This window comes from Schistocerca nitens, chromosome 8 (assembly GCF_023898315.1).
Source record: "Schistocerca nitens isolate TAMUIC-IGC-003100 chromosome 8, iqSchNite1.1, whole genome shotgun sequence".
Taxonomy (NCBI): Eukaryota; Metazoa; Arthropoda; class Insecta; order Orthoptera; family Acrididae; genus Schistocerca; species Schistocerca nitens.
This window is the reverse complement of record NC_064621.1, coordinates 359,073,003-359,088,187: the sequence shown is the minus strand read 5'-3', so window position 1 is coordinate 359,088,187 and position 15,185 is coordinate 359,073,003. Positions and strand designations below refer to the sequence as shown.

Genomic DNA, 15,185 nt, shown 5'->3' with positions numbered 1-15,185 from the left:
TAGTGCAGTGACAGTAACATCCGCTCGATATGTTGAAATGCTTCAAACATTCTTTATACCGAGACTGTACGAGCTTAATCTTAACGTCGAAAACATGTGGTTTCAGCAGGACGGAGTCACGTCACACACTGCTCGACAATCGATGGCAGCAGTTCGTAAATTGTTTGGAAGACTCATTATTTCACGTAACGGTGACATTGCATGGCCTGTGAGATCCCCTGATCTTAGTGTGTGCGACTTCTTCCTGTGGGGATATCTTAAAGGCAAGGTGTACCGTACACGTCCTGCAACAATCCATGAACTGAAGGAGAACATTGAAAACGAAATCACTGCCATTCCCCAAGATTTGCTACACCACGCATTCCAGAGTTTTCATAACAGGCTGTTAGAGTGTGAACGCCGAATGGGAGCACATCTTTCCGATGTCATCTTTAAAAAGTAAAGAGACACTTTTGGGCATTTTGATTGTAAAGACATACTGAATAATGGCATACTGAATACATTCACTTTCGTTAATAAATTACTAGTTTTATGAATTTATTCATGTAAATGACGTTATTTCGAAATTTCCAGTTTCCCTGCGCCACGCTGTACATCGCATTTAATGTCTGCGGTTTTTGGGCCCTGAAACTAATCCCATCTGCATATAATTTGACCCATAAATGAACAACACAATACTCCCTGCTCCTTTTATATTCGCGGTTGCGTCTCGTGGTCAGTTCCGCATTACATTGGGATATCCAGATACTTTTGACTAAACAGTGTATAGACAGTTGCCTTGCATGTGGAAAAGAAATGGAATGCCTAGCAGTGGTACAAGATACTCTCCCTATGCACGTATGGTGTGTGTATGTAGATGAACAGCGTGTGGACAAGAACATGGAAACACTGCGAGAAATGTCTGCTTGGACATTAATTCAGACGCTAGCCAAGGTTGCAGGTTGCACTTTTGTATTTGACCACAAATGGCACCTGTGCAATGTCTTCAATATGTTGCAAGTGTCAGTCATGATCGGAACACTAATCTGTAGCTGTGAGTGCTTTATTTCGGTGGTTATTGCATTCGAACGTGGGCAGCTTGTTGGTGCTCGTATGTCGGGTGCTGTCGTAATCGAGGTAACCGAAATGTTTGGCGTTTCGGGGGGCGCGGTATCTAAGACTTACGCCGCACACAGGGATATCGGAAAAACATCACTGGTTAAGTCATAATGCGAAAGAAAGTGTGTTTTGAATAATCATTACAGACTGTCGTTGAAGAGGATTGTAACAAAAAATAAGCGGGCGACAGCTACAAAAGTCACTGTAGAACCGAAAGTCGCACTCTCGAACCCTGTCAACACCAAAACATCGCGGAATGAGCTGCAAAAGCTGGGAATTTCAGGATGAGATGGAAATCCAAAGCCACTCACTAGTATTGCAAATGCCCTTAACAGGAAAACGTGCACTGTAGAACTGAACGTCGCACTCGCGAACCGTGCCAACACCAAAATATTCCGGAATGATCTACAAAAGCTGGAAATTTCAGGGTGAGCTGGAAATCCAAATGCACTCATCAGTGATGCAAATGCCCATAACAGGAAAACGTGATGCGGAAGCCATAAAACCAAGACTGTGGCGCAATGGCAGAAAGCAATTTGGTCGGAAGAGTCTTGTTTCACGCTGTTTCCAGTTTCCAGCCGAGTTTACTTCCAAGAGTCAAGCACGGTGGGTGTTCGTCGATGATTTGGTCAACCATATAGTGGTATTCCATGGGCCCGATGGCTGCTCTGCAGGATCGAATTACTGCCATGGATAATGTGACCATTTTGGCGGATCAGGTCCATTCCATAGTACAAATCTGTTCCCCAATGTTGATTCTGTGTTCCAGGACTACAAGACCCCTGCTCACAGATGATGATGATGATGATGATGATGATGTTTGGTTTGTGGGGCGCTCAACTGCGCGGCCATCAGCGTCCGTCCCAAGTCCCAATCTTTATAAAGTCCAATCTAGCCACTGTCACGAGTGATGATGAAATGATGAGGACAACCCAAACACCCAGTCCCCGGACAAAGAAAATCCCCAACGCGGCCGGGAATCGAACACTAGGCCACGACTGTGGACCTGCTCACAGAGCCTGCTTCATACAGGACTGGTTTTGTGAGCTCAGCGATGCATTATGGCCTCTCTCCTGGCCACGACAGCCACTCGATCTCAATATTATTGAATGCTTGTAGACTAGTTTCAAAAGAAGTGTGCTTGATCGCTATACAACACCATCTTCGCAACGCAAACTTTCCTCTATTTTGCGGGAAGAATAGTACCTAGGTGGATAGAATTAAAGTGCAGCTATTCAAAGTGGTCCAGTGTGGGCTGTAGTTACCGTATGGCAGCGAAACTTTGCAGGTATTCCAATGCGTTAACGTGGAACCGATTTACGTTGGAAAAAGTAGTTCCAATTTTGGCCACTAGTTGCAGATCTGGCGCTGTGAATGCAAGAAAGAGGTCAAGAAATGTTTCCATATGTCATGGATTAGGATCAGAACACGGCCAGAAAAGGATAAAGAAGTGAGAAAGGCATAATGGTGGCTTTATTATTAACCGCCGCTTACACAATTTGTTCAATGCGAAAACCGAAGATGCTGTAAAGCACCTGGTAGCCAAAACTGGAAGTAATTTTTTTCCTGTGTAAATCGGTTCTGCATTAACACATTAGCCTAACTACCAAGTTCCGTTGCCATACGATAGTTACAGCCCACACTTAACCTCTGTGAATAAGTGTACTTTTTACACTCAGACGACAAAAGTCATGGGATGTCTCTTAATATCCGTGTCGGACATCCTTTTGCACGGTGCGATGGAGCAACTCGACGTGGAATCGACTCAACAAGTCGTTGGAAGTCCTCTGCAGTTATATGGAACCACGCTGCCTCTACAGCCATTCATAATTGTGAAAATGTGGCCGATGCAGGATTTTGTGCATGAACTGATTTCCCGAGCATGTCCCATAAATGTCTGATGGGCTTCATGCTGTACGATCTTCAAACCAATTGCGAACAGTTGTGGCCCGGTGGCATGGCGCATTGTCATCCATAGAAATACCTTCGTTTTTTGTGAATACGAAGTCCGTGAATGGCCGCAGATGGTTTCCAAGTAGACGAACATAACCAGTGGATACAGTTCATTCCATGTAAATACAGCCCACAGCATTGTGGAGCCACCACCATCTTCCGCAGTGCCTTGTCGACAACTTGTATCCATGACTCACTCGAATCTGCATCATACTCGAACCCAACCATCAGCTCTTACCAACTAAAATCGGGACTCATCTGAGCAGGTCACGGTTTTACAGTAGTCTACATCAACTGATGTCACGAGCTCAGGAGAGGCGCTGCAGGCGATGTCTTGCTGCTGGCAAAGGCACTCCCATCGGTCATCTGATGTCATAGCCCATTAACGCCAAATTTCGCCGCAATGTGATAACGGATATGTTCTTCGTTCGTCCCACATTGATTTCTGCAGTTATTTCACGCAGCGTTGCTTGTCTGTTAGTTATGACAACTATGTACACTGCTCTCGGTTGTCAAGTGAAGGGCGTCGGCCACTGCGTTGTTCAAAAAAAAAAAAAAAAAAAAAAAAGTGTGTGTGAAATCTTATGGGACTTAGCTGCTACGGTCATCAGTTCCTAAGCTTATACGAGTACACTACTTAACCTAAATTATCCTAAGGACAAACACACGCACCCATGCCCGAGGGCGGACTCGAACCTCCGCCGGGACCAGCCGCACAGTCCATGACTGCAGCGCCTAAGACTGCGTTGTCCGTGGTGAGATGTAATGCCTGAAATTTGGTATTCTGCACACACTCTTGAAAGTGTGGATCTGAGGATATTGAATTCCCTAAAGATTTCCGAAACAGATGTCCCGTTGTGCTTGTCGCTATACCGTGACTCTCGTCTCCTCAGTGTATAGTCACCCGGTATAAGATTCTTCTACGAACTATAAAGGATACTGGAAGCTATTTTGAGTGCCAACGGTTTCCATACATCGTATTAGGCATGGCAGTGTGTTGTATTTTTGGTATTTTCGTGCTTTTGTCCACTCCCTGTTAGTGTAGAGATTTTTGTACCGCACACAGGGCGCGGCAGCCGGGACCGTCAGGCTGGGCGGAGCCAGCGAGCTGCAGCCGCAGCTGGAGACGTCGGCGTCGGCGTCGGCGTCGGCGCAGGCCGGCCACAGCCACTTCCCGCCGCAGGCGTCGCCGCTCGCCGGCAAGACGCTGCTAGGCGCCAGCCTCGTGGGGGCGTCCCGCGACGCCAGCGACGCCTTCTGGAAGATGCCGCACAAAGGTGAGCCGCTCTGGCCAGCGTCCGCCCGCTGCGCGCCTCCAGGGGCGCCGATGCTGCTTCACGCCCCGGGCACGTTGCGCGCTGTAGCCGCAGGGAATGCGAGGTATCTCCTCAGGGGCGGCGTTTGCAGATTCGGAACGACTCGCCCTCTGGCGTTGCAGGTATTTCCCGCCTCGTCCCCGAGGAGACACCGCGTCTGGTACTGGGCAAACGCTATGCGCCACGTATCCTCAGCTGAAAATTCTCCTATATACGAAGTGTGCTTGAGAAGTAACGGGAATTTTGTAGAATTAAAAGTATTCTAAGTATCGTACTGCGTCATAATGTAAAAATTCTTACTGGAGTAATCAACGTTTAGGCACTATTACAGTACCCTTCCATGAAGCGATTCGATACTCGGAAACCTTTTATGTCAACTAACTATGGCCTCGGAAGCCTACGAAATTACAACGATGAGCCAAAACATTATGAGCACCTGCTTAACAGTTTGTTTGTTGAAACACTTCCTTATATCCCACCGTTATTGACTAGGGGATTTTAGTCTAACAATTTAGAATAGGTACGCAGGAGAGCTTCTGTGAAGTTTGGAGGGTAGGAGACGAGATACTTGCAGAAGTAAAACTGTGAGGACGGGACGTGAGTCGTGCTTGGGTAGCTCAGATCGTACAGGACTTGCCCGCGAAAGGCAAAGGTCCCGAGTTCGAGTTTCGGTCCGGCGCACAGTTTTAATCTGCCAGGAAGTTTCATATCAGCGCGCACTCCGCTGCAGAGTGAAAATCTCATTCTGGAAACGTCCCCCAGGCTGTGACTAAGCCATGTCTCCGCAATATCCTTCCTTCCAGGAGTGCTAGTTCTGCAAGGTACGCAGGAGAGCTTCTGTGAAGTTTAGAGAGTAGGAGACGAGATACTGGCAGAAGTAAAGCTGTGAGGACGGGGCATGAGTCGTGCTTGGGTAGCTCAGATGGTAGAACACTTGCCCGCGAAAGGCAAATGTCCCGAGTTCGAGTCTCAGTCCGGCACACAGTTTTAATCTGCCAGGAAGTTACATATCAGCGCACACTCCGCTGCAGAGTCAATATGTCATTTTGGAATTTAGAATACTTTGACCATGTGCAACTGATAAAGGCTGATCGGTTAATATTTGCACTGGAGTTGTTTCGTATCAAATCCAACAAAGCTAATTAGGATGTCCGGTACATACTTTGTTGTTAATGTTCTATATCTATTGTCTAAGCAGCACAATGAGGCAGTTGCTCCCTTCGTCTGGCAAAGTAATAACGGTGAACTCATCACAGGACGTCCACTAATGTCGTCACACACCAATATTCTTCATGTGGCACTGAATACTGAATCCTCACTGCAATCCAAATCGTGGGTGTCCGGCGCGGTTGTCGCGTAATCGCGGTGCACAATGAACACTTAAACACACCAAACAAATCACTCAGTTAATGCCATTTACGTCCATCCTGGAGGTCAGGCCCACGGCGTTGTGTGATACACACAGCCGTTAACCAATTGTAACCGCGGTCGCAATCCTTATTGCTCTCTGGCGCACTGGGCGTTCGACTATCAATAGCACCTATTGCGACCTGCGTGAGGGGCGGTTGACTCCTTACAGTGTCCGTCTTTGAAACGAAATACATCACTGACCCTGCGTATCAGGGTTGTTGGCACGTTTGTGGTGGTATATGGCATTAGATGTCTGCACAAGTCATGTAATTCACGCAAATAATGGGCTGCGGTGATGGCGTCAGATGGAGACCCATACGGGTTCCGTAGCATTTACATAAAATGAATTTGGTCGTCGAGACATCAGTGTGATGTCCTCAAACCACGGTAGCCCGGTTGTGGCTCCGAGACACGGACAACTATACCGCTGAAAGATGACATCGCCATCGGAGAAGGCATAAAGCATGCAGGGATGCAAGGTGGTTCGCAGCCGTTTGTCAGCGTGTCATCGATTACTACCACAGGTCCCATGCAAGCTGAGGAGAATGTCTCCCGTAGCATACGTAATACTGCTCCCTACAGCCTGTGTCCGTGGCGCGCAGCACGTTTGGGGCCGCCGTTCACCTTGATGACAGCGTTTGCGGGATCGACCATCGACGTAGTGTAGCAAAAACGTGATTCGCCCGAAGAGTCGACACATTTCCATTGATCGACGGTAGAATCCCGGTGGTCCCGTGCCCACTGCAATCGTAACTGATGATGCCGTTGGATCCACATGCGAACACTTAACCGGCCGCTGTGGCCGAGCGGTTCTAGGCACTTCAGTCCGGAACTGCGCTGCTGCTAAAGTCGCAGGTTCGAATCCTGCCTCGGGCAAGGATGTGTATGATGTCTTTAGGTTACTTAGGTTTAAGTAGATCTAAGTCTAGGGGACTGATGACAGATGTTAAGTCCCATAGTGCTCAGCGCCATTTGAACCATTTTGCGAACACATAGGGGTGGTCTGAAGCCTGTATGTTCGCTAGGGTGGTCCCCCGTCCGTGTCTCCTCCGCCTACAGACTTCTGTTACAGCGTTACACGCCTGGAACGTCACCAGGCGCGTCCAACGTCACTGTGGGCTGTGGTCATAATGTTTTGGCTTATCAGTGTATATGAGATTTTTTAAATTCTCTCCTCGCATAAGTCCACTTCTGGGGATTTTCTCGTGTCTGCTCTTTTCTGTAGCAGCCTTTACTACACCAAAGTAAATCTGTCTTGCCCTGACAACAAGAAACTGCGTCTTACAATGAACGCAGTAATGCCCAACGTTGAGTCTAATAAACGCTGATGGTTACTTGCGTAGAACACACGTATATGGAACGGTGCTGAGTAAAGAAAGCAGGCACAGTATCATTAACTCAACTTCAGTAAGCTGAGTAATCATTGATAAGATGTTAGCAAAGTTAAATATCCATAGTTTCTCAAGATTAGTTAGCAAGCACAGCGGAAATGTTATGAACGTGACTGGGTATGCAGCTATGGCTAAATATATTACTGCACAGAACTGCTACAGCGTCTCTGAGAGGAGAAAACACGTCAAACTTATCTTTCTGGCTGTATATTTCATCCGCAGGACGGGAATATATAATATGTAAAGGAAGGGTGAAACTTCCTCTTTGGAAAATTATGTATTACTGTGCTGGTAAACTCTTATGTTATTTGATACAGAAACAGCTGAGTAAAACAGAACGTATTCAGACATTTCTCTCTTTACTTATTCTCATCATCACTGAACTGACACACAATATTTTTAGCGCAACGCAATCTGACTTTCAATAATCCCCACTAAAGAATGGCCATGAATCACTTACCTCACAAAAATCTTCGTTACTCTAACAACTGCAATACAGCGAGCGCCAATACTGCCTGCTAAATAAAAGATTCTAACTACTGAAGGCACTAACTACTGATGGGCATAGTTAGCAAATGAAAGATTTTGATGGAGAACAAACAATGTATTTACCTTAATAGTGTTCAAATGTCATAATGTATATAGCAGTTCGTGACATCCAGTCTTACAAATTTCCTTTTTCTGACGGACACACGACCAGATCGTCCGCTCTCAAAATTCTGCCATCTCTCTCCCCACATCCACCACTGCTGGCGGCTCACCTCCAACTGCGCAACGCTACGCGCTGTTCACATCCAACTGCCCAACACTACAATAGCAAATATTCCAACAATGCAAACCAGCCACAGACTGCACACAGCACAGTCGGTGATTTTCATACAGAGCGCTACGTGGCGTTACCAACATAAAAACCTAAACAGCCAACTTACAAGGGAAGCCATGTGAGATGTGAAATATGACCTAAGGGTTAGCAATAGCATCTGTTATCTGGGACAAGTCTGCGTTTTGCAAGACGCGCTGAGTTAACACCGATAGAATCAAAGTTATCTCGTACAGCAAATATAAACTTAATGGCCATTGGCATGTAAATAAAAGAAATTATTTGCTTTCCACATAGTTCAATTACTTCAGAAGTACACGGACAAGTTGTCAGAAAGTTGTGGCATGGAAATGAGAGATGCCCACAGGAAATTAACCGACTGTACACGCGATGCAAAACATCTGAACGTTCATTAGAAAGAGAGAGTGACTCATTTAATTGACCTGCGCTTTGGATCGAATAACTGAAGACGCATTCTGTACCACACTTCCTAATCAACGTCACAATTAAATGGCGTTTAATGTGAATATCACACGCACGCCTCGTCGAAAACGCTTTGTGAAAAGGCAGTGCCTAGAGATAACTTCGATATTTTGAACCGTAAACATAAACTCCGTCCACAGTCCCTGACGACCCATCGGTACCAACCGACTGCCATGTCATCTTACGCCATTGGCGTCATTAGATGCACTATGAAGGGGCGTGGGGTGAGCACACCTCTGTCCTGGTTGTTGTCAGGTTTCTTTATCTTGCAACCGCTGCTCTGAGCACTATGGGACTTAACGTCTGAGGTCATCAGTCCCCTAGAACTTAGAACTACTTAAACCTAACTAACCTAAGAACATCACACACATACATGCCCGAGGCAGGGTTCGAACCTGCGACCGTAGCAGTCGCGCGGTTCCGGACTGAAGCGCCTAGAACCGCTCGGCCACCGCGGCCGGCTGCCATCACGAGGCTGAGTGCACCCTGTTCCAGTCCTCCCATTAAGGACGAATCTCTGACAGTACCGGGCACCGAAAAGACTCTCTGACGGTACCGGGAACCGAAAAAGAGTCCTCCGCACGGCAGTCAACTGTGCTGATAACTACGGAGGCAGACCAATACTTTGAAACGTCTCAGCAAAACAGCCAGCCTGCAACGGTGCAATTAACGCATGCTGCCGGTATCAAAACAAAGTGTCCACACCACACGAAGCCACAAACCAGAATACATTTGACACTAATAGGCAGCGTGGATAAAGACCGGGCCGCGCTGTGCTTTGTGCATAATCACTCGACTTCGCACAGACTACAAAGACCTACTCAGTTAACCAAAGTGCCTGATGCCGATCTTTGGTTCAGAATACTAGCTTTGCACAACTTCGGCAACAGCTGACTCGCAAGATAAGGCCAAAATGTAATTGAAAAATTGAAACTGGCTACTTAACGTGCAACTTTCATATTGTATTGGTAAACTTGTCCTAAAAGTATATGTACAATATTAGTCATATAGGAAATGCAGTCTTTTGTTAGCTATCAGAAAGAATAAGTGTGGTCTGGTAGCATCGACGATTATTTATTTTGTATAAAAATGGATCAGAGAATTTGTACTGAATTTTGCTATAACAACAGAACATAGCCCAACAAAGTTTTAGAAACGTTAAATATTGCTTCTAGTGAGTCTGCTGTGACTAAAACAAGGGCTCTAAGGAGGCCTTGCAGATGTTGAAGATGATAGCACCCTGGACGGCCCAGGATATCTCCAACCGATGAAGTTATTGAATAAGTAAAAAATGTTTATGAACGACCGACGAATCATCATCGGAGAAGTAGCTGATAATGTCAGCATATCAGATGGCTCATGGCATGAATATTTCGTATGTTTTGACGTGAAACTTGCGACAGAGTAGTTATTTCAATTGCGAACAAAAACAGCAGTGAGTGTAAGATGCACAGGAGTCGCTAGATGAAGTCAACAACGGTGTAAAACTAATGAAACGTGTCCGCCGGAGATTAAGCACGGATTTATGGATATGACGTCGAGACTGAAGTTCATTCGTCCCGATGCAAGCATTGATTATCAAGAAGGAAGAAACCTCGATAAATCTGTCAGATGTGACGGTTATGCTCTCCGTATTCTTAATTTTAACGGCATACGGCACCATGACTTCTTGAAGTACGACTTACAAGTTCAACGCGTTTCAGTGAAGCAATCCGATAAAAAGGCTGGTGTTCTGGCGAAGCAGTTCATGCCTTACGCATCTCAAAAATGAACTTGCTCACACTTCGTTGCTTATTCGTGACTTTTTGCAACAAACAATACTGTTTTGATGCCCCAGCCTCCATACTCGCTAGACATGACCCAATGTGACTTTCTTGTGTTCCCAAAAATAAAGAAAACCTTAAAGGGCCGTCGTTCCACAATCACAGATGAGATTAAAAATGCACCAATGAGTGAGCTAAAAGCTCAGACACATAAGTAGCAGACACATAAGTAACATTCTTTCCAAAAAGGATAAGCTCCCGTTATTTTTTGAACACACCTCATAAAACAGTAGATTTTTATGGCAGACCTCGGATGCATTGCATTTGTAGACCTAGTTATCGGCTTTACTCTGTTAACACTTTCACAAGCATTAGGCTTTAAGATTCTTCTGAAAATATTGACCCATATTAAATTAAAAATGCCAGTACGGAGATTATGATGCACCAGTCATTGAAATGTGTAAGTTATTTGATTTGAAAAAGACTACTTTTTTCGGAAAAGACTCATTCTTTCACTTACCATTACAAGCATATTGTGTCCAGTCAGTAAACGTGTCATACTAGTCGTACTCCATTAGGCACAGCCAAAAATTTCCAAGCTGCCAACATTCATTGCCAAAAGTATACAAGACTCTCTACTTTAAAAGTAACATGGTATAACGATCGGAATTACTGGTGACATTTAACAGCCACACCAACTTCTACTCATTGGTTTACGGAAATCCACAGCCAATAATTTACCATTTAAGATTATAACACTCTTTTACTGATACATCAGAGTGAACAAACGATGTAGTTGTTGACTCAATTATCTTTGATCATTAATGCCTTTGTTATAGCAGAAACAAAAACAATTCTTTCTCCAGTATTACAATCCTTTCCATGTATTGAAATTAATTAATAATTGGGCATGGTTGTCTCCCCAACCCTGGCTTTGATTTTAAAAATTTTTCACGTATTTTAAGAAATAGTAATGACTCCTTTGCAGCAAGCCAAAATTAACAGTCGAAGGAGAATTGTGTGCAGACCACATGCCTTTTCCACACAGCCATCCAATGACGACTTTCGCAGTCGATGGAGCCACAAAGACACTCACAGTTGGTAGGCCAGTTTCCTACTGTACAGGAGCGCTGCGAAATTGAGTTTCTTTCGTTACAGTTCCGCGTCATGGAACATAGTTTTTTTAACGCAGCGGTAAACTGTAAGGGCGATCAAAAAGTTTCCGCTTGACAGCGTTGCTGCACCGTATATGCAACGTAGCGCGACTGCGTTGTGGGTATATAAGCACCAACATGTAGGTAAGAGAACAGTGCGGCATTCGTGTCTTTCCGTGCGGTAAATACGGAAAAGTGAACTACGGCAACTTTATTACCAGATGCGTCCAAACATCCTGTGACCATATCTTGACTTTCCTTAAATTTGCTACTGTTATCAATCGCGACGTCACAAGTTCCTCTCTAGTGTCTTTACCTTTCCTAAAGCCAAATGATGGCCATCTAAGAGATGCTCAAGCTTCTATTCCATTCTGTATGTTGGTATGAGAGAAACAGTATAGACCAATCAGAGGCCATCTCGAGAATTTATGCAAGGAAAGTTTATAGAACGTTGCTTGTGTTCATGAGGGTACTGTTTTCAGCCCTCCTCTACACTGAAACGCCAAAAAAACTGGTATAGAAGTGCGTATTCAAATACAGAGATATGTAACCAGGCAGTATACAGCGCTGCGGTCGGCAAATATAAGACAACAAGTGTCTGGCGCAGTTGTTAGATTGGTTACTGAAGCTACAATGGCAGTTTATCACGATTTGAGTGACTTTGAACGTGGTATTATAGTCAGCCCACGAGCGATGGGACACAGCATCTCCGAGACAGCGATGAAGAGGGGATTTTCCAGTACGACCATTCCACGAGGGTACTGTGAATATCAGGAATCCGGTAAAACATCAAATCTCCGACATCGCTTCGGCAGGAAAAAGATCCTGCAAGAAAGGGACCAACGACGACTGAAGAGAATCGTACGACGTGACAGAAGTGCAATGCTTTCGCAGATTGTTGCAGATTTCAATGCTGGGCCACTACAAGTGTCAGCGTGCGAACCATTCAGCGAAACATCATCGATATGGGCTTTCGGAGCTGAAGGTTTAGTCGCGTACCCTTGATGACTGCACGATACAAAGCTTTACGCCTCGCCTAGGTCCGTCAACACCGACAATGGAATGTTGATGACTGGAAACATGTTACCTGGTCGAACGAGTCTCGTTTCAAATTGTACCAAGCGGATGGAGGGGTATGGTTATGGAGACAACCTCATGTCAACAGGGGACTGTCCAAGCTGGTGGAGGCCCTGTAATGGTGTGAGGCGTATGCAGTTGGAGTGATATGGGACCCCTGATACGTATAGATACGACTCTGACATGTGGCACGTACGTAAGCATCCTGTCTGATCACCTGCATCCGTTCATATCCACTGTGGATTCCGGCGGACTTGGACAATTTCAGCAGAAAATGCGACATCCCACACGTCTAGAATTGCTACAGAGTGGCTCCAGAAACATTCTTATGTGTTTAAACACTTCCGCTGGCCACCAAACACCCTGACATGAACATTATTGAGCATATCTGGGATGCCTTACAGCATGTTGTTCAGAAGCGATCTCCATCCCTCGTACTCTTAGGGATTTATGGGTAGCCCTGCAGGATTCATGGTGTCAGTTCCCTCCAGCACTACTTCAGACATTAGTCGAGGTCATGCCACGTCGTGTTGCGGCATTTTTGCGTGCTCGCGGGGATCCTACACGATATTAGGCAGGTGCACCAGTTTCTTTGGTTCTTCAGTGTAGAATGTTGCTTGTGTTCATGATGGTACTGTTTTCAGACGCTCCTTTTTAGATGACCTTAAAAAGGTACATTTTATTATAGAGCAATAAAATGATGTACAAATATCTATGGTAAATTTAGAAGACGGTGCTTCGTGACGAAGGAAAACAGCGGTGTTTCATCTGAAGCCGTTTCATAAATGCATGTTCCCCTGACTCGTATTGGAGCAGTCCATACGTGTAGCAGAAAATGAAATCGAATCTTGATGGTCGCAAGAGTGACTGAATCTTGGACTCAAAGCCAAGTTTATCTTCAGAGAAGATACGCTGCAGCCACAGAGTATGAGAAACTCAGGAAATTCGTGGTGATTGACAGGTGATATCGGCGTCACAAGATTTTACTGCAGGCAATACTGGACTGCGTAATGTACTGAAAAAAAATCCATAGGAAATAATTAAGAAACTGTAAATGAAGAGAAGAAGAATTACAGGATCTGTTGAATGTAATGAGCAATGTAATGAGTACAGAATATGGGCTGAGGGTGAAACGTCCCCTTAGAAAAATTATAAATGACTGTGCTGATAAACTTCTTCCGTTATTTGATTTTCAAACAGATGAGCAAAACTGGACGTACTCAGACATTTCTCTCTTTACTTATTCTGATCATCACTAAACTGACACACAATATTTTTAGCGCAGCGCAGTCTGATTTTCAATAATCCCTACAAAAGAATGGCCCTGACTAACAATAACCTCATGCGGTAGCGTTCTCGCTTCCCACGCCCGGGTTCCCGGGGGGGTCAGGGATTTTCTCTGCCTCGTGATGGCTGGGTGTTGTGTGCTGTCCTTAGGTTAGTTAGGTTTAAGTAGTTCTAAGTTCTAGGGGACTTATGACCACAGCAGTTGAGTCCCATAGTGCTCAGAGCCATTTGAACCTAACAATAACCTATACCTTTCGTGAATCACTTACCTCACAAAAATCTTCGTTACTCGAACCACTGCAATACAGCGAGCGCCAATACTGCCAGCTAAATAAAAGATTCTAACTACTGAAGACACTAACTACTGATAGGCATAGTTAGCAAATGAAAGATTTTGATAGAGAACAGAGCCGCCAGCAGTGGTGGATGTGGGGAGAGAGATGGCGGAGTTTCGAGAGCGGATGATCTGGACGTGTGTCCGTCAGAAAGACTAAATTTGTAAGACTGGATGTCATGAACTGATATATATATATATATATATATATATATATATCCGCTCTCGAAACTCCGCCATCTCTCTCCCCACATCCACCACTGCTGGCGGCTCACCTCCAACTGCGCAACGCTACGCGCTGTTCACATCCAACTGCCCAACACTACAATAGCAAATATTCGAACAATGCAAACCATCCACAGACTGCACACAGCACAGTCAGTGATTTTCATACAGAGCGCTACGTGGCGTTACCAACATATAAACCTAAACAGCCTACTTACAAGGGTAAATCGAAGAAAGACGAAAGTGATGAGAAGTAGCAGAAACGAGAACAGCGAGAAACTTAAAATCAGATTGTGGGTCAAGAGGTAGGCGGAGTTAGGGAATTGTGGTACCTATGAAGCAAAATAACCCATGATGTACGGAGCAACACGGACATAAGAAGCGGAGAAGCGGTTGGTTGGTGCTTGCGGCGGCTCAACGGCGAGATTATCAGCGAGCGGACTAGCACTGGCAAAACAGGTATCCTGGTCAATAGAAGTCTGCTAGTGTTTAATACATATCTTAATTAGAGTAAGAAATTTCTGAAAATGTGTGTTTGGAGCACACATTGTATGGTAGTGAGGCATGGAGTGTGGGAAAACCGGAACAGAAGAGATTCGAATCATTTGTGACGTGGTGGTACAAAGAATGTGGAAAATAAGGTGGACTGATAAGATAAAGAACGAGGAGGGCCTCCGCAGAATCGGTAACGAAATGATGGAAAACACTGACAAGAAGAACGGACAGATAATACATGTGTTAAGACATCAGGGAATTACCTCCATGGTACAAGAGGGAGCTGTAGAGGGTAAAAACTGTAGGAGAAGACGGAGATTGGAATGCATCCAGCAAATAATTGAGGACGTAGGTTGCAAGTGCTACTCTGAAATGAAGA

The 15,185-nt window shown here is 45.1% G+C and overlaps 1 protein-coding gene across 1 annotated transcript in view; it reads left to right on the top strand.

Moving 5' to 3' along the window:
* The first annotated feature begins 4,247 nt into the window (after positions 1 to 4,247).
* LOC126199567 (paired box protein Pax-6) overlaps positions 4,248 to 15,185 on the top strand; it is a 370,240-nt gene continuing 359,302 nt past the window's right edge. The window contains exon 1 of the mRNA XM_049936489.1: positions 4,248 to 4,328. Within this exon, the coding sequence (XP_049792446.1) occupies positions 4,316 to 4,328 (13 nt within the window). The 5' untranslated portion in view covers positions 4,248 to 4,315. The remainder of the gene's footprint in view (positions 4,329 to 15,185) is intronic.